Genomic DNA, 20,087 nt, shown 5'->3' with positions numbered 1-20,087 from the left:
AAACCAGGTTTATTGACTGTGTGGCGTGAAGAGATTCAGAAGACCAATGCACTTCTAGGTAAATCTAAGGGTACATAGATATATGCAGGGTGTCCCAGCTAACTTGGACCAAAATTTTGAAAAAACCTATGCATTCTTCAGAACGAATGATTGTGCTGCTGGAGAGTCATAACTGTTGTGCAGATGCGCACCAGCTCCTTAGAGAATTAACGTACGGGTGCTAATTGGTTATGCTGAACAAGTTCGCAGCTGTCATTCAATATAAACGCCCCGTTTTGCGGCAGTCTGTAAATCTGCTAACTTGACTCAGGCAAGGAAAACATTATTATTATTATTATTTTTTTTGACAGCATCATAATGTCTGCAACCCATTAAAACTGGGTGCCCAATGTGGTACCACACTTACCTTCTTCAACAAACACAGCAGGTCTACAAATATCTCTGTGTATGTGAGGCATGCTGTTCTTTAATTGCTTCATTATTGTTCTTATGATAGTGCATTGGATAACTGAAAGCAGCCGTTTATAATACAGAAGCTGCTTAGTTGAGCGGATGTACAGTTGGGAAGGGCATTCAATTTAGGTATGAAATATAAGATAAGCCCAACATGTTTTCATCAAAAATCAGACTCGTGAATAATTTCTTTCGTGTACACCCCTGAAAAAAGCCGAACGACCTAGCTACCTCCTTTTTTTTGTATTTTCTTAATTAAAAAATTCTGGCGAACTACGTCTGGCAATATCATTATGAAGCACCCTGTTCAGTTCTCATACCTGGGCTTCTTTAACGTGCACCTAGACAGAAGTACACGAGTGTTTTTTTCATATTCGTTCCCATCGAATTCCGCGACCTGGCTTGAACCCGTGAGATCTAGTTTAGCAGTGCAACGTCATATCCACTATGTAGCCACTAATTAGGCTACCACACTGCCTTTTTTTGTTGTTGTTAAGTGTGTATATGTGTGTTTGTGTGAGTGTTTATAGAGAGAAACAGGTTATGCCACTTCTTTATCTGTACATCGTCATCATCTGTACATCCTCGTTACCGGGGGGGAGCGGTGGGGGAGCTCAACGCCCCCTTCATGGAATCTGAAATCTGGGAGGTGCTCCAAACTCTCAACGGTCGCTCTGCACCGAGCCCGGATGGCATCTCCAATAAGCTCCTCCACAACTTGGACGAACACTCAGTTGCGTTGCTCACCGAGGAAGTCGGTAAAATCTGGGAAACGGGCCTCGTCCCTTACTCCTGGAAGACAGCCTCAGTGGTGCTCATCCCGAAACCAGGCAAACCTCTTGCGCCAGAGAACATGCGGCCCATCTCGCTCACGTCCTGCGTCGGTAAGGTGGCCGAACATGCCATTCACAACCGTATACATATCTAGGCGCATAGAAACTAATGAGTTATTCCCTCACAACATGGTCGGCTTTCGGCCAGCACTCTTCACACAGGACATCATGCTACTTATAAAGAGGCAAATCATTGATGACGACATTATAGAGACACTCAGGGCATCCTTTCTCTAGACTTGTCCAAGGCTTTTGATAACATCTCGCACCGGTTTGTGCTAGATGCCATCTCGGACCTGGGCCTGGGACCACGATTCCATGCGTACGTTAGCTCCTTTCTCAGGGATCGCAAGGCCTCTGTCAAAATAGGGCAAATCAAATCCAAGGAAATTACATTGGGAGCGAGAGGCACCCCGCAAGGGGCGGTCATCTGTCCCCTACTGTTTAATATCGCCATGAAGGGTTTCTCGGACAGACTGGCCACAGTAAGAGGAACGGGTCACACCCTCTACGCGGATGATATTGCCGTGTGTTGCATGGGAGGGTCTGAAGCTGCAGTTGAGAGTGTGCTCCAAGAGGCGCTCGACATCACAGAACACTTCCTGCTAGACACGGGCTTGAGTCTGTCACCGACCAAGTCCGAACTTCTATTGTATAGGCCCACCCGACAGATGATTAGGTGCTCTACACCCTTAGGTCAAGTTCCCATAGCCCTCTATATGAGGGACGGACAACAAATCCACAGAGTGGATACCATCAGGGACATCGGACTCTTGCTAGAATCTCGCGGGGGCAACTCGGGCTATAGCCCACATGCTTCGGCTTATCCTCGGGGTCCCGAACCACGCGGGGTTTAAGCGAGAGCAATCTCCTCAGACTATACCACGCGTTTCTTATGAGCCGCGTTAACTATGTAGCCTCCGCGTTGCGCTGGTCTAAACGGAATGAGGCCCTCATGCACAAAAGCATCAAGCACGTGCTGGGTTTACCACTCGCTACCAGCACCGCGCGTCTGATTCAACTAGGCATGCACAACACCCTGTCAAAGATGGTCAAGGCCCAACGAGTAGTCCAAATAATACGGCTCTCATCATCACAAGCGGGGAGACGCATCCTCGAATCCGTTAGATGCGGTCACCAGGAAATCACGGAGCGCAACGAGACCCTATCACCCATGGTCCAAGATATGTTCAAAGTAGATCCCATGCCACGTAGCGTCCACCCTCAATACAATGTAGGGCGCTGAGTAGCCCAGGCTCGTTCCCTGTTAAAAGGGGCTGCAGCCACTCCGAATCTTGCATGTTTCATTGACGCCTCCCAGTACGGGCGCTCTGATCACTATGCCGTAGTTTTGGTTGACTCCAATGGCACTCTCATTAACTCATCATCCGTGCGGAAGGTTTCTGCTACAGTAACCGAGCAGGTTGCTATAGCTATAGCACTGAAGGACCCTCTATGTCCCAATATCTTTACAGACTCCAGGTCTGCAGCCTGAGCGTTCGCCTCCGGCTCGATCTCAAAGGAGGCACGGCGATCCTCGGCAGCGAGGGGGCTGCTGGTTTTCATATCATCAAATGGTTCCCGGCCCATATGGGAATCAATGTGCACTCAGGCTGTTAACGCCAATGAGTTGGCCCATGACTGTGCGCGAGGTCTTGCACACCGGGGTGGTTCCGGTGGACTCACGGGCGGCAACTTAGGACTGCACAGGGATGCGCTTCTCACCTTCCATGAAATCTTGACACATTATCAAGTTGCTCGGTGGGCCTTTCCGCTACCACATCCTAAACTTGCTAGACTACAATCGTCGGCTTTTCGCATGCTCCAAACGGGGTCATTCCCCTCCAGGGGCCGATTCAGTCACTTCGCGCCTAATGTAGAACCCTACTGTCCATGCTGTGGGGAGGCGTACTGCTCTTTATCTCATATGCTCTGGCAATGGCCTGTGTTACGCAGCTCATCGCTTACCACTCATCGCCCAGAGCAACTACGGGCTGTCCAGAAGGCCTGCGACAGGGTGGAGGACCACGATCTTCCGACCCCGACGTGGGTGCGGCCCGCGACGGCTACGGGGACTCCCTGAAAAGGGACGTACCCTAACGCGGTTCCTCAGGGCCATCAATAACGTTTTGTCTGTCTTCCCCTCTTATTCGCTTGTGTGTGTGGTCATCATCATCGTGGGCCGCGCTATGCCTTTGCCGAGTCACTCGGTTCGAATAAAAGGGCTGTATAATGGAGGAAGGAAACTGAGGAGAGGCCCTACCCCTTCCGCGCGCTAGGAGAAAAGTGTGGAGGAAATGACGTAGTAGGTTCTGCTTTGTTTTGCTGTTTTTTTTTATTTCTTTGCTGTAGTGGCCCCGCCTTTCGGGCCACAATGGCGGCTTTGTTATTGTTCTGTGCGCTCACACGTGTTGCTCCGTAGGTTTCGTACCGTGGCGAAGGCGCCGTGCGGGCAAGTTTGCGTTGGTGTCCGTGTTTTGTTGCGCTGCGTTTCCTGGACCGTGCTCAACCGGAAGTTGCTGTGGCAAGGTGAGACAGGAGGAACTAAAGTTCGTGAAATGAACGCGCATGGAACGCTGTACGCAATGTACCGCGCCACGGCAATGGCAACGGGCGAAGGAATATCCGCGGGAAATTTTACCCTCTTTGGCGGAATCATGCTAACGTGCTAACGATTGTTTAGTATTGCTGCGGAGCGTGCGGGTCTGAGCAGCACGGTGGCGCGCAGCGCGGCGTGGTTTCGCGAGAAATGTAAACAAGAGAGGAGAGCTGGCCCAATAGGCGGAGCAACAACATGAGCAACGCCAACTTCCGGCTTCATTTTCGCTTCACAAAGAGTGACGTCAGGGCCTCTCCTGAGTTTCCTTCCTCCGTGGGCTGTATGAACTACTGCCATGTATATATAAGGTGGAAATGGCTATATTGGCGGCGAGGAGTTACGGAGTCGCCATCTATCGGAAGCGCCTCGCTGGCGTAGTATGAAGGATCACGCGGCTCGCTCCTCATAGGTTTTGCTGTCAGCGCTCACTGAAAACACCACGCGGGAGCTCTCCCGGACATTTCTGTAAGTACTTTCGAAATGGAAGAAGTTTTTTACTGTCTAAATAATAATCTTGGGCAAACTGAAAGCACAGAGTCGTTTACAGACGCTATCTCTTTACCGAATATGTACAGTGAACGCCACCACACGCGGTCGCCGCGATGGAGTCTCCTGAACCGGCTTCTTGCGTGAAAGGTAGGCAAACGCTGAGAGCAAACTATGTGAAATACGTTCTTATAGTCTTTGTATAACGAAATGGAGCGTAATAGAATGAAGCCTCAATGCAGCGATCGCACAGGTTCGCAGCGATCGACTGCGCGTCTGCATGCTTGTCCGCGCACTGTTTCGCTTTCGCCGCGTGCGCGTTTTCACACCGTGCCATGAACTTTAGGCCGCAGAATATGAGCATTTGACAGTATACAAGCAACCATTGTTGCGTGGGCGCTATCAGAGCTGTAAAAATTTCATTGTAGAGACTTCGACGCTTCGACTTTGATGTGCCGTCGCGACGATTCAATCTTTCTTTTTTTTCCTAAATTCTTGGACGTTCCAATATTATTTCTCGAGTTGCGTCGCACTGTATGTTTATCGGTGTTCTCAGCGTGCGATTTCCCGCTGTATTTTTGTAATCCGGTGCATTAATTCATAAAACAAACATGACCATATGCCAGGCTTTCTTTTATGTGCTTCTTACCACTCCCTTTCCACTCCAGTGAACTTGCCAGTATCTATAGCATCGACAAGTTCATAAACCAAACCGTCATGACATTAGTCGGGCAGCGGACTCGGGCGGGCGTCTCAGTGCGCGTTTTCCGAACATCGCAGACCCGGCGCCGTAGCAGAAATCTTCCTCGCGTCTGTGCTTGCTGCATACCCGAGTTGTAGCCGATGACTGTTTGCCGGTTTTATGTTTCGCAAGCCAAGCTTCACGCAGCTTCTTGTCTTGCGGCTACGCGTGAATAAGGCTGACACCGGGCTCCGTTGCGTACGTCCGGCACTGCGGCACCGAGCAGTAGCCTACCATGTTGCGCGCCTTCAAAGGCAGCCACTACGTAGTGCTTTCAAGCGTTGTAAAGGAGACACTCGAAGCGGGAAAATCTCGCTACTAAATGAGGACCGCAGCGTACGAGGGAATTTAAACTCACGTTTTCAGCTCGCTTCGGCGCTCCCGAAGCAGCCGACGCGGCCGCTATGTCCACGTGATCCCTCATAGCACGTCACGCCGACGGTGGCGCCAGCTTTTCCAGTGGTGGAACTCGAGGCCAATAGGGTTAATGTGAGCGCATCGGCTAGCTGTTTATTACTACGAAAGCATTAAATGTACATGAAGCAGGAAAGCCGGTGTTGTCTGCAACCAATGGTACCAAAAATCAATGTGACGTCATCAGCATCACATCTGACGTCACTAGTACGGTATTGACTCGTTTAAGGGCCGCCCCTCCACTTGCAGCCCAGAATTTGGGACAAAAATATCCAGCGGAGAAGCGCTTTCGGTGCCTTGATGCCGCGCGCGCGCATCGGCGAATTTTCGTGCGCTGTGGTCTTCCACGTGCCACTACTAGATGATGAGAACCATTTAGTATAGTGACCTTTAGACGGGACCGAACCAAATGATTCAGTCCCGTGTAAGGGCCACACCTCGTCAAAACTGAAAAAGAAGTGCGTCCCTTACACGCGTCTATACAGTAATACAGATAAATGGTATAACAATGTTAATTAGGAGTAATTCATGTGATTAGAGTAAAGTGAATTAAAGTTAGATCAAGTTAGAGGTGACTTCAGTTGGAGTAAAGCGAATAAAGGTGTGGGTTGGTGCAAATAAGAGGAAGGTGGATTAGGTTAAGGTTGGTACAAATAAAAAGGTGGATTAGCTCTTTCTCGTTACGACGCCCATCAGTTCAAGTTTTCCCGCTCTGGCGAAGTTGTGCTTTTTGACGGCCCTTTTTGGGAACGATTACGTCGCACCAGCATCAATTTTTTTTTAATCAAATGACTCCCAGTGAGTCAAGAATTAAATTATGTCGCCGGCTTTGCCGTCCGATAGTGCTGAGCGGTGATAATTACCCGAAAATGACGCCAGTTGTTCACTCGTGAGCTTTGGTTTGGAGTCTGGTCGTTTTATTTCACCAAGGTGTTTTTTCTGAAGGTCCGCCGCATGTCCAACATGCTGCACCCGCACTTGAATTTAGTGACCAGGACTCGAGTTATTATTCCGAAGATGACAGAAAAGTAGATTCAAGCTCTGACGGCGACGATGTTTTGAGTCAGCCGGGGACATCCGCAACTGTTCACCGACGAGTTTCTTTTACGGCCTTCAACGGTCTCTTTCGTTGTGCGCGTCTATCTGCCGATTTTTTTTTGCGCGACATGATATCTCTACTGATTATATTCAGGGCGCATAATTTGCTTGGTCATGATGTGCTGCCATCGGCTGCAAAGAAACTCGTTCACGCCAAGAAGGCCGCCCGTAGCACAACTCGGCCCAGCACTACGGAACGGCGCAAGACAGTTTACAACGGCGTGAGATTTCTTTCTGCTTTTCTTCACTGCAGAAGTGCTAAAGACAATCTGCAAAAATGCAAACATATGTTTGGATACATAATTCTGTAGTTACGCTGAGAGCGATCGGTCCTGCAAAGAGGCGCACGACTCCAGAGGAACTGGTGAAGTACGTTCCTTGGACTTCTGATCGGACCATCCTCAGAAGATGCCGAAAAAGCGGAACTGCAAAATGTGTTACGAGGACCGCAAAGTTGAACAAAAACCAGACGTTTTGTGGGAAAGTGCGGAGTGCACCTACGCTTCACAATATCCAGGAATTGCTTCACCGCACGGCACGAGCGATGAAGCAGTTTCTGGTCAGTTTTTTTTTTCTGTATCCGAAGAATGGCGGTGTACTGAGCTTTTATTATTTCAGACACTATTTCTGGGTTGTTTTATCTTTGAAATGTATATTCTGAATTTCCTTTGATATAATGATTTTTTAGATATTATGTTTCTTTATTGTCGTTTTTACCAACTGGCAGCAAAAATGGCGCTTTCTAGAATTATGTGTTACGCAATAACGTCTTTTTTTTTCTTTTTTGCAACGTATCTTTTTGGAACGAACATTTCATTATGTACAATATGCTATATGCTTCAATGTGTGCTGGAATATTATTTGAAGTGGTAAATAATTTTTATCCGAGACCTATTAAAAACGACCATTTTCTCGCGGTAACGAAATAGTAAAGGTGGAAGGTAGAGTAGTGTAGGACACGTGACAATGTACGGAGTCGCGTATATCATGGACGTGTAATGGTTGGGGTGGGGCATGAAACGGATGGTAGCTGGCCCATGCCGTCGTCCAACTTATCCACGCTGAGGACGTTGTTGAAGGGAGAGACTTGTTCTCATCGAGAACGAGGAATATGGGATTTATTTACAGTATCTACATGAGAACGTTACAGTTCATCAGTCTAACTTGACTGAAAGAGGAATGCACTCTGAGGAGCCGCCAACGGCTCCTTAAGTACACTCTGTCATCCCTTGGTCCCTAGGTGAGGGAAAACGGCCGTTCAATCGTCGACCCATTCGGAGTGTCCAAGGTCATCGTAGCCGACCCGCCTTTGAGGGGTAGGGTTTACGCACTCACTTCCGCACAGGTTGCACTGACCACACCAAGGTGAGAGGGTTCTCGCAGACACGGTGCTGCCCCGAGCAGGCGCCTCTTTATCCCAGAGCCGACTCCGCAGACAATGGCCGCCGCGTCTGTCCATTGACTGACGATTTCTAAGCTGCGTGAGACGGCACCGCAACATATCTTCCAGGAGCTCCCCTGCTCCAAACAGATCGTGCCGGGGACGGCGTACGCACTAACAACACTTGCTCCGCCGCCCGCTCCTAGACGTGGTGGCGCCGTCTGGCTGGGGACTGACGTATTGTCCTTTCAAAACGAGTCGCCGCCGCAGCCATGGTTGCGCCTTTCCGACGGTCGCTTCCCCGAAGATCGCCAGCCTCTGCAGGTCGATGGGATGGGAGAATGTTGTATGTCGGTACCTCTGCAGGCCGTTCGTAACAGACGTAACCAATTAACTTGACGTCATGCTTTCGCATTCAAATCACGTAAGGATACTTAAGTGACAGTCAATTTTTTTCATGTTCAGGCGGGAACAAACATAAAGACAAAGTCATTAGGTTTGTTAAGGGGCAGGGCTTCGTTATCCTACACAATGTTCCATGCGCACGGTGAATATGTCTGGTCATGAATAGGTTAATTTAGCAGATATGCAGTTTCCTCGTCAGATAGCGAAACAGCTGGCGCAGTAACACATTTCTCTGTCAATATTGATATTCTATGGGCTTCGATTATTTCCCAACCACCGCGGTAGCCCAGTGGCTATGGCTATGGCGTTGCGCTACTGAGCTCGAGGTCGGGCGTTCGATCCCGGCTGCGGCGGCCGCATCGCGATGGAGGTGGAATGAAAGAAATGCTCGTGTTCCATGCGTGGGTGCACGTTAAAATTTTTACTTACACGGGTCTGGTCTCGCTATGTCCCCTCTATGTTCTTCTTGCAGGGCACCTGAAACTATCGAACATTATTTTCTCTCATGCCGCCGCTTTCTAAGACAAAGAAAACTGTTCTTATATAGCCTTCTATATAATATTCATTTACCAAACTTGGGCTATCGCTAACCTCGCCAACCATTCTTTTGGGGCGACTTCACTGGGATCCAGCCACAGGGATGCTTTTCTTGCAGTTTACAATTTTATTAGACAGACAAATACAGTACCTTGCTGAATTTCTAAGATTATCAATAATTTCTATTATTTCATTTCTTTACGTTAACTTATTTTATAAAAATTCTAAACAATATTTTAATTGCACTTCTAAATTACAGTTCTATCGTCCCACACTCCACTATTCAAATCTAGTTTCGCTTTACTTCTAAGCATACGGAAAACCACCTGCTTCTTGGCCAATCCCCCATAGTGGGTATGCGCCACTGTTGAGGATACAAGGCCCAGGTGGTCAGAATTAATCTGGCATCACGTGGCCTCATAATCAAATCGTGGGTTCTGCACGTAAAAGCACCCGGATACCTTAATTTAGTCGATTAGTTCCAGGGTCACTTAATTTGTTTGCCGTTTTTTTCTTCTAACACATCGCACTTTTTCGAATTTAGACCGGCAGCTGCACTTCATAAAATGTACTTGCGCCTAAATGAGCACATGCTTCTTCCTCTGTGAAGGAGTTAGAGCATCCGCAACAATTGTGTGCTTCAAGACACGCTACACACGGGGTAAACCATTGGCGCGCCGACCTCAATTATTGTCTTTTAGTGGCCCATTGTCCTAGCCGACAGCGCGCTCTCTCCAGGCCTGCTAACGTGGAAGGCCAAGGTCGTCGAACTTTTCTTTGTTAGGCAAGCTTAATGGGAGCTCTTCTTAGGAAGAGCTGCACGCTCTTTTTAGACGACCGTCGCTCGCATCTTTCTTTGAAGACTTGCTTGCTAGGCTATCTGGTGAAGCATTGCTCAATGAACTCGCCCGAAGAGACCCTCTTTTTTTTTTGTCTGTCCTTATGTCTGTGCTGACTATCCGGCATTTGGCAATACTACCTCGTATGCAGGAGAAAATAGAAGGGGGAGAGCAAGGGGGGGGGGGGGGGGGTATTTCGAAAAAATTTTGCGGCAGTGTGTGGCTTCTCCTGAGGGGTGTTAGGTGGGTGTGTATAAACCACTGCGTAGCTTAGTTATGGCCACGTGATGGAAGTCGCTACTAGAGTGTACGCTGCTTACGTGGACTGCATGTTAAAAGGAACACAAGACGAAAAGCACGTTGAAGTGTTTATTTAACTTCGTTAAATTTGAAAAAGCATGACATTTTTCACTTCCGCTGTTTTCCCCAGAGTATTTTGTTACGTCTTATCACTTATAAAAGGGTGTAGAGGGTACGATCGTCACGCAGTTCCAGCTTAGAACGAAATGTCTGCTCTCAACTAGGTTTAGCACACTAGCGCACGGGTGCTCTTTCGGCAAACCATTATGAAAATATTTGATGACGCTGCAAAACAAATAAACTGACTAAATGTGTCTGGAGGCGCCGCCGCTTCCGTGTAATATGTGAATACAAGGGAAAACGTTTCGGCCACGCGGATTCAATCACTGAGTCAAAGACTCAATTATAGAGCAAATCGCAGTGGACCTCGCATTCGATGGACGACTGCTCGATAGACGCTCAGACTGGCACACGACTTAGACATGGCCGTCCGTGGTTCAAATGAGTGAGCTGAACGAAAACTGGACCGTGGATATCGCTATCGCTTATCAGTCACTTGCAACCAAAAACGCCGCAGAATTTGCAGCCTTCCTTTCATTCCGTGAACTTCGGGCGGGGACCTCTGTCCCCGCCATGAACTGGCGGGGACGTATATTTCGAGATATTCCATTTCCTGGTTCGGCATTGGGAAATTACGGCGTCGTCGAAATGGCCATGTGTTGAGCACGCGAGCCGCTCACTTCTGCGACTGTACCGCGTACTAAGCGATCAAGAGGGCGATTACTTTTAGTTCACTATGGCTCGATCGTTTGCCGTCGCCGCACACTTCGCTGCTGGCTTTCGCTGCCGTGCATAAAAAAGTGTATCGAGAAAAGTGCCGTTTGTGCTGCCACACTATATATAAGGAGTTCTTACGATACTTTCGGCGGAAGCATCCGGTACAAATATACTTTGAAACTATACAGCTCTAAGCGGACGACTTGATATAGCGGAACAACCATGCGTCGTTCGGATAATCCAATTGAGCTGCATGAATTAGCACACAGCAGAGTGCGTTGCTCTTCTGTTACCACGGCACTGGCAATAGAGTGAGACTCCAATAAACACTTAGCGCTGCGCCAGTACCGAATTTCGATCGATTTAATTCTCAATGAGCGTGGCATATTCGAATCAACCGAGCGAAGCCTCGAACCTGCATGTCGTTTCCACATTCAACACGAGTTGTTGCGGCGCAGGATAGGCGGTATACGCCAGGTCCGGGTCGTGCAAGCGCCGCCGTCGCCGCCGCGGTGGTCGAGACATCGTCCAGGATCGCGTCACACGATCATCATTGTTCGCAGAATATCTTGGTTGCGTTTGTTCTCGCCTGACGGCGTCGCCGCAACAGCGACTTCATCGTCCTCCGGTCGCGGCATAATGGACGTCGCCATCAGCTTCTCTCTGGCCGGCTGGAACAGCGAGCTCGAGTGAACGCTGCTGTCGACGAGCGCGTGCAGCGCCTTCAGTCCCAGGGGACCCCTGGCGAGTGCCAGCAGGCCGCGCACGTACGCGGCCGCGACGCGCTCCGAGTAGAAGGGCAATCGGGGCCACAGCCAGCCGTCGACGAAGCCCAAGTGGCCGCCGCGCGGGGTGACGATCGCGGACAGCCAGGGAGACTGCTCGATTTCGGCCGCCGGCAGCGTCTTCAGCGAGCCGAAGACGTCGTCGGCCGCCACCAGGTATAGCAACGGGCGCCGCACCTTCGACAGCTTGCCCTGCGCGCGCGGAAATGTGCGTGCGTGCACGCGGTCTGAGGGGAGGCGAAAATGCGTTACGGGGCGATTGCGCAGGAGAAGACGAGGATACATAAGGAATGAAGGAAACAGGTCGGGCCCTCCTTCCAGTTGTCCTCGTCATGTCTCGCGCTATCATCCTGATAATGAATCATTACCAACTAGCCCGGTCATTTAAAATGTTTAATGAACTATGGGGTTTTACGTGCCAAAACCACCTTTCGATTATGAGGCACGCCGTAGTGGGGGACTCCGGAATATTTTGGATGACGTGGGGTTCTTTTACGTGCACCTAAATCTAAGTACCACGGGTGTTTTCGCATTTCGCCCCCATAGAAATGCGGGCGCCGTGGCTGGGATTCGGTAATTTATATATTTATTTATTTACACACCTTATAGGCTATATGGTTGAAGTATTAGGTGAGGGGTGATGCGATGTACTTACAGAATGTATAAGAGTACAACCTTACACCGTATTTAATGCAACAAAATCAGAAATGCTAACGAACAAGGCACTCGCAAACAGATGTTAAGTACAATGAAAAGAACGGAAAGCACTGAGCACGTTATACAATACTCAGTGAAACAAAAGCGATAAAATACTAACGAGCAAGGTCGTCGGTTATTCATAAATAGATGTTAATTTCCAAGCTTTTCACAATCACGAATGCAAACATCGGGGAGACGGTTTCACAGTTCCATGACGAGCGGTAAGGCACATGAATTGAAGGCGAGGTTGCGGCCAAAAAGTAGTGTAAAGTTACACTTATGCAAACGACGCGATGTGCAAGAAGGTTTGGAAAGGAAGGTTGCACGATCGCTGCAAGATATGAAAGAAAAAAAATTCACCGGCGATTATGATATTCCCTAATGCGAAACTATACGTGTTTTCATTTCGAGATATATTGGCCGACGCAGACAATCTGTCTCGTGCGGCACGCTGCAAATGGACCGAAGTGTGGCGCGACTGTCTTGCTAGTCTGCAAATCGCAAGTAACAGCGCGTGGTTGACGCGTGGGCGCGATCCACAGCAGTCGCCGCAGACAGACCTCCCAGACGACGGGCGCTACTCTGGCGCCATCTCGTAGCCATCGTCGTTGCACCATATACGCTTTTCTTCTCATGGTTTCGCCATACCCTCCTCCGCTTTCCGCCTCATGATTCCGCTGAGCCTTCATTCTCCGCTTTCCTCGTCGCGTCTTTCATCCCCCACTGCGCTCCGCGTTCGCTCTTTCATCCTTCGCTGTGCTCGTTCGCTCGGTTACGCTGACTCTCGTTGCAGGAACGGGCGCCTAGAGCTGCTCTCTAAGAAGAAAAGGAGGGCTGTGGTTCTGCGCGATTCTAAGGAAGGGAGGGACAACGATGACTTGATGCGTTGTCAATTTGATTTGATGGTTGTCAGTTATATTGCTTTAAAGGATTCCTATTCGATCGATCACATTGAGGAACATAATTTTCAGCGCGCGTCAGATGGGATGAGACAGCCAACAGGAAAGATGACCATTGCTCCATCTGAAGCGTTGAGCTGGACGTCACGTCACGCAGAAACGAAAGGATCCCTGAAAAAGATCTATTTAGTGAATATTTTCAAGTTTGATGACATTATTATATAGTCATATCGTCCGTAACGAAAAGTGACTGATTCCTGCGATAACAACGGCGCGGAGGCGTGCAGCCAATGACGGAAGACGAGAGCAACGAAATAATGACGTTACAAAATCCGGCCCCAGAGTGTCTTGCTATAGAACGACAAAACCTATATACTGGTTGTCCACGTATAGCTTGAACCAAACCTTAAAAATCTGCAAACGCCACGTAGCTGGACAGAGGGTTCAGACTCTGACTGTTTTCTTCATGCCGCCTAATTACGTAATAAGTCTAAGTTAATCTTCTGAAACATGAAAAGTGTCAACACGAAAGTTGTAGAGCAACATAAAAAAATTACAGGGTCTCTTAAGATCTCTTATAGGAGGTGAACTGCGAAAGCCTACTCCTCCTCCTCTTATCATTAACCTCTTTCTCTTTGCCTCTTCTCTTTCTCTTCTTTGTCTTTCTCTTTTCTTCTTCTCTCACCCATTTCTTCTTTCTTGTTCCATCTGTTTCTTTATTTGTCTTACTTCTTTTCTTTTCCTTGTTATGTTTGCCTCTTTCTCTTTACTCATTTCTCTTAACCTATTTATGTTTCCTCATATTACACATTCTTACCTATATCTGTTTACTTGTCATTACAAGTCATATCAGTAATTATTAGTCATTACTGCTCATTAGTAAGCATATTTAGTCATTTGTAATCAATTGTATTCATTACAATTCGTCGTTAGACATATTTGTCATTTCCTAGTCATTAGTAATCATTACAAGTAATTTCAGTCGTTGTTAGTCATTACTGGTCATTACTAAGCATTTTTAGTCATTTCTAATGAATTGTAGTCGTTATAAGTTGTCGTTAGACATATTGGTAATTTAGTAGTAATTACTAGCCATTACAAGTCATTATTAGTAATTACTGCTCACTAGTAAGCATTTTTAGTCATTTGTAATTTATTGTGGTCCTTACAAGCCGTCGTTGGAGATGGTGGTCAGATCATAGTCATCAGTAGTCATTACAAATCATTACAGTCATTATTAGTCATTAGTGGTCATTACTAAGCATTTTTAGTCATTTCTAGTCGTTACAATTCGTTGTTAGACATATTGGTCATTTCGTAGTCATTAGTAGTCATTAGAGGTCGTTTCAGTCATTATTAGTCAGTACTGGTCATTACTAAGCATTTTTAGTAATTTCTAATTAATTGTAGTCGTTACAAGTTGTCGTTGGACATAATTGCCATTTCGTAGTCATTTTAGTATTTACTACTAATTACTAGACATATTCCAAGTAATTTCTAATCAATTGTGGTCATTACAAGCATTCGTTAACATATTGGTCATTTCGGAGTCATTAATAGTCATTACAAGTAATCAGTAGTCATTATTAGTAATTACTAGTCATTATTAACCTTTACCAATCTCTATTATAACGTTATCATTCACTAACTGTCACCAGCAATCATTTTTAATTCTTTAATGTCTTTAATCTGTCTTCATATGGCGTGATGACGCTTCGGCGGACACTACTGCGGTCAGGTCTGCTGACACAAACTTCACCATGAGCCTAGAAAGGCTTTCCGATCCAGATTTTTGTTACTCAATACGTGGTACATAAAAGTGACGCGAGCAGCCAGTCGCGCGGCAATTTTTCGTGTATTTACGGGCTTTTCTCCATATGCTTGGAAAAACGTTTATGTGCCACGTATTCAGCAATAAAACTCTGGATCAGAAGTTTTTCTTGTTGCTCTGCAATTTTCTCGTGGACACCTTCATCGAATTATAATATTTTAGAAGCTGATTAATTAATTAAGGCTAATTATGTAGTGAGGCGGAATGCAAAAATTAATCTGAGTATCTCCAAGCGACGGCAAACAACTTCAGCTTGGTTCTCTCCAGCTACGTGGCATTGATATATTTTTAATGTTTGGCTGAAGTTAGGTGGGACAACCGGTACATGGGTTTATGTTGTTCCGAGCCAATTTCTGCGCTGCCTTTGGCGTCGTTCCATTTCACGCGCCTGCAACATTGGCCTTGACCATCGGAAAAGTAACGTCGCCGCTAGCGCAAAGGAATCGCTTTTATCGGCTGATCCGCTACCACGATGCTGTTGTCAACAGAACTTCGAACAGAGGGGAATTAGCTGGGTGGATTTGATTGGTTGAGTAATTTATTATTTGGTTGTTTCATTGATTGATTAGGCTTAACGCCTCGACCAAAGCAGCACAGGGGCAAGGGATCGGCCGTATAGTGTGAGGCGCAGGATAACTTTCGATCACGTGATTGTTATTTACGTGCATCTAAATTTATACTTAAACGAACGTTTTCCCATCTTGGCTATAGTGGGAATGCGGTCAGTGGTTGAACTTTCGACCTCGTGCTCTGCATAAGTATGGTGCAGAAGAAAAGAGGGAACAGCACAATTTGCATGAACTTACAAAATAGATATCTGCACCGATGTTATGTGTTGTACACCACAAGGCTGACCCGATTCAAGAGTTAAATAGCTATATATATTTTACAATACTTTCGAGCTTGTACGAATTCGAACATTCATCAGTGGCTCAGTGCTAACGTGGTGTTTACTACGTGCACATTGCGCATGACTGTATATGTGAATAAATGTGCTGCCGCGGTGTTGTTAATAACTGCGGGTGCAATCACGTATGCAGTAGATACAGCTGAGTAGGCTCACATTGAGACTGGCGAACGCGTAGAACTCCATGGCGTCCCGAAATCCGAACACCGGCGCCGTGTAGCGGTTGTCGAAGTCGTAGAGCGTGCGAGACTGCAGCAGCCGGTTCACGTCGATCACGTCCTGCACACATTTAGTCTTGGTTATCTCTCATACGCGCGGGCCATTGAAGACACGACAGAATAAAAAGCCGGACCTGTGTTTCCTCTCACTCTAACAGAGTGCTTAAGCTACGCTCCACTGAATAAACGAATTCCGTGGTTTTACGTGCCAAAACCGCGATTTGATTATGAGGAACGCCGTAGCGGGTGACCAGGGAATCTTTAACGTGCCCCCAATGCACGGGACCACGGGCGTTCTTGCATTTCGCCCCCATCGAAATGCGGTCGCCGCGGTGGGGTTTCCACCCCGCGACTTCGATCGTGCTTAGCAGCGTAACACCATAACCGCTAAACCACCGCGGCGGGTATTAAATAACAAGGAACGTCCTATCTTAAAAAAATTTCAATATCTGCAGAGAACCGAAATAAAATTTCGGTTCTCTGCAGTACATGGCTGTATTTTAGCACTTAAAATCTCTAAAGAGAAACACTATATCAGAAAAGACTGGTGCAGCGTCTCCAAGTAATTTTCATTTTTTTTTGGCATAAATTGTTTATTAGCGGAATAAGTGAAGGGCCTTATTTATTTATTTATTTATTTATTTATTTATTTATTTATTTATTTATTTAGGGTTCACAGAAAATGGTGGAGTTCTTATGCAGCAATTGGTTACCAACGTGTCATCAGGTTAAGTCTCTGCTCCCTTCCCGAACACATTTGACCATACAACACTGATGAAGTTTATGTGGCCCAAACAGGCGTTGTCAACATGCATGACGTTACAAAAGTGGGTGAGAACGTTACCAAGCTTCTTCTCAGTGTGAGCTTCAATCTTTCTATTCAAACATGTCACGTGTCTAAGGGTCCTTTAAGGTAACATATACCGCGTACATGGATTTCTGCGTGGGTGCATGTTTTGCCTGAGAAGCCATAAACTGCATTTACAGGAAACTTGGACACGGGCTTTCCTTTTATCGAAGTTTTCGTGCAGAGACGACTCTGCTGGCCGAAATGCTTGTCTTGTGTAGAGGTGTTTAGAGCTACAGATGGAACAATACACGGTGAGTTGCCGATTAAATAGATTGATTTAAATAAAGAATCTATGCTAATCACTTCTCCGGAGAAGGCCCTTGATTTCGACAGGGTTAAGCGTCGTGCATTAATTATTCGTTGCGGTATTGCATGACTACGTGGCCCGCCATGCCTGCATTGCTTGCTTTGTCAATAGAATTCCATAACCGTAAAAGCCTTAACTGTACTTGAGATGCAGCACCTACAGCAAAGAACCAGTCAGCACGGTTACTGGCTGCATGTACAACTAAATGCGTATTGCGTATCAAGTTCAGTAAGGTCTTTCCACAAATTCATAAAACAGCAGACCAAACGTCATGAACAGGGCCTGCAGGAATTCTGCCGGTCGTCAATAAACTTGTTTTACTCCTGGAAGTTATGTAGGGTTTTATGGCGCAAAAGCAAATTCCTGAAAGGGCTATGACTGATTGATATATGGCTTTACGCCCCAAACCAACGCAGGTTCTATGAAAGAGGACGTTGCCGAGGAGAGAGAAAGTGATAAAAATTTATTATTTCGTGTGCCTGGTCCGGCATTAAGTGTCCAGGACCAACCTGGTGTGCCTTAATTGCCAGAGCTTCCTGCATGGTGGCGGTGGGAGTGGGTAAGTTTACGCAGGACCGGTGCCCTTTTGAAATAGGGATAGAGGCAAAAGATTGGGGTGAGGGTTGGTTTGACATGGGGCAGTCCCAAAGGTTGTGGGGATTGTCAGGGTATAGCTACCACAGTTGCTTGCATCGGGGGCTTCGTTTGTTGCCGTGTGTGTATAGCGTAGATAGCATTCCGTGAGGAGACAGTTGGTTTGGGCGGCGCTCCAGTAAGCGCTGTCTTCTCGCAACGGAGTTCCAATCAACCGGCCGAAGTGAACGGACGTGCCATCGGCGCGCTCCGAAACCACCGAGACGACGCGACATTCACCGACCACCTTTGCCCTGGTTGACCTAATCATGGCTACGGAAGCAACTAGAGATTTCACGAACACCGGGACGCTACACCGGCAAGCATCGAACGACGAAGACGGAATGGACCTCACTGGGCCCAGTACGTCGGCGGGGTACCGAACTAACCATACGAAGGTGAGCGGAGCTAATCTACCCCCCCCCCCCCCCCCCCCGATACCGATGCAGACTGGCAAACGGTGCTAACGATATACGCAAACGGAATCAACAAGCGTTGGAACGAAAGCGCGGCAAAGCGCCGGACTAAGACATGGGAAACGAACACGGACACCAAGAGACCACCACCCTCTCCGAAAACCGGGCTTTAACATAGCCACCCTCTCTACTTCACACCAAGAGGTGCCCATGAAAGCACGGGGACTTCACCTCCTGACCATCATCTTACCTGGGACAAGAGCTGCACCAAGCGCTTAAAGCAACTGTAACAGCCACGAGCATCGCGGACGTCGAGCGAATAACGTCATGAGGGAACTCGTCAGAGAATACCCATGCATGGAAGACGAGCTCATCCAACTACTAAAGAACACTTGCACCGGAGAAGCTCAGGCACCTTCACCTAGCCCCAGAAACTATCACGGAGATGTGGACGCCTCCATCAGCTTCGCAGAACTTTACTCCGCTGCTCAGGCACTTAAGAACACGGAAGCTGGTCCCGATCGAATTACCAACGTGATGCTGAGAAACCTGAGCGATTCGGCCATCCATCAGCTAACCGATTTCTTTACTGACACGATATGGAAACCCCACGGCCGACTACCCACAGAATGGAAAACGGCAAACGTTATTCTAATACCCAAGCCGCGGAAACCTCGCGAACTAGGCCAACTACGACCCATCTCGCTCATCTCCTGTCTGAGCGCCTCCGGGAGCTAGGGCTAACACTTATGAAGAGCTCGCTGCTTCCACGACATAGCCCAGCGAGAGCCCATTAAAGCGACGCCCCAGGGACGTTGTCTATTCAGATGCCTGCACTACATGTTGGCGCCGCAATTCTGCGGGAACGAGACTCGACTGATAGCACTCGTTCTGCGAACATAGCGGTGTATGAACGCAACATGCACCGAACGCAACATTCACCACGCATGACGAAGACGAGCCTGGGCGACAGCCCTGCTACAAAGGCAGGACCACCTGGACACCTATTTCGCGGATGCCAGTCTCTACCCCGCACAACGAGACGGACCCCGCTTTCGTGACGGTCGCGACAAACAGGGCACGCACGGTCAGTGCACACATCGTCCAGTGCAACGGCGGAGGCCGCGGCCAACTCCATATTCGTACGAGCCGCCGAAGCAAACGGCCAATCGGCTCATGTACTAATGGACTCTCAGGACGCATGACGACTATACCTGCGGGGAGCTCTTCCTGGGACCAAGACTCACGCAAGACCACGGGATTACCTGGTGCCCGGCACACGCCGGAATGGACGGCGACGGACGGGTAGACTGCCTGGCTCGAGATATGACAAGCCGAGCCGCGGATCACTACGACCCAACGGACGCCCCCGACCCTTCCCGACGCACACACACACACACCCGGCACGCCACGAGAAACATTAGAGATCCAAAGAATCGGCCGACGAACGAAGGGCTCCTCCCCACCCCAAGCTCATCAAGGGGCAGGCGACGGTCTGGCGCCGACTACAGACGAACACCTTCCCTCACTTGCAAAGGCTACACAATATGTACCCCACAGACACAAAGACAAATGTCCGTGGTGTGAAGACACACCGACACTCCAGCACATCACGTGGGAAGGCCCGAGGCGCCCGGCAAACGCCGCCTCGCCGCTAATCATGGACTCACTCGCTAAC

General features: G+C 48.1%; 1 protein-coding gene across 2 annotated transcripts in view; it reads right to left on the bottom strand.

Annotated features, from left to right (window-relative positions):
- Positions 1 to 994: 994 nt before the first annotated feature.
- Hydr1 (abhydrolase domain containing Hydr1) overlaps positions 995 to 20,087 on the bottom strand; it is a 51,334-nt gene continuing 32,241 nt past the window's right edge. The window contains exons 4-5 of one of the 2 annotated variants that reach the window (XM_055077000.2): positions 16,142 to 16,264; positions 995 to 1,329 (exon numbers count right to left, since the gene is read on the bottom strand). In XM_055077000.2, the coding sequence (XP_054932975.1) occupies positions 1,240 to 1,329; positions 16,142 to 16,264 (213 nt within the window). In that variant the 3' untranslated portion in view covers positions 995 to 1,239. Of the gene's footprint in view, positions 1,330 to 10,152; positions 11,842 to 16,141; positions 16,265 to 20,087 lie in introns of those variants that run through there. The other variant, XM_050188864.3, reaches the window with a different exon arrangement.

This window comes from Dermacentor andersoni, chromosome 2, assembly GCF_023375885.2.
Source record: "Dermacentor andersoni chromosome 2, qqDerAnde1_hic_scaffold, whole genome shotgun sequence".
Classification (NCBI taxonomy): Eukaryota; Metazoa; Arthropoda; class Arachnida; order Ixodida; family Ixodidae; genus Dermacentor; species Dermacentor andersoni.
Note: the sequence above shows the minus strand (reverse complement) of the source record. Positions and strands in the feature narration are given on the sequence as shown.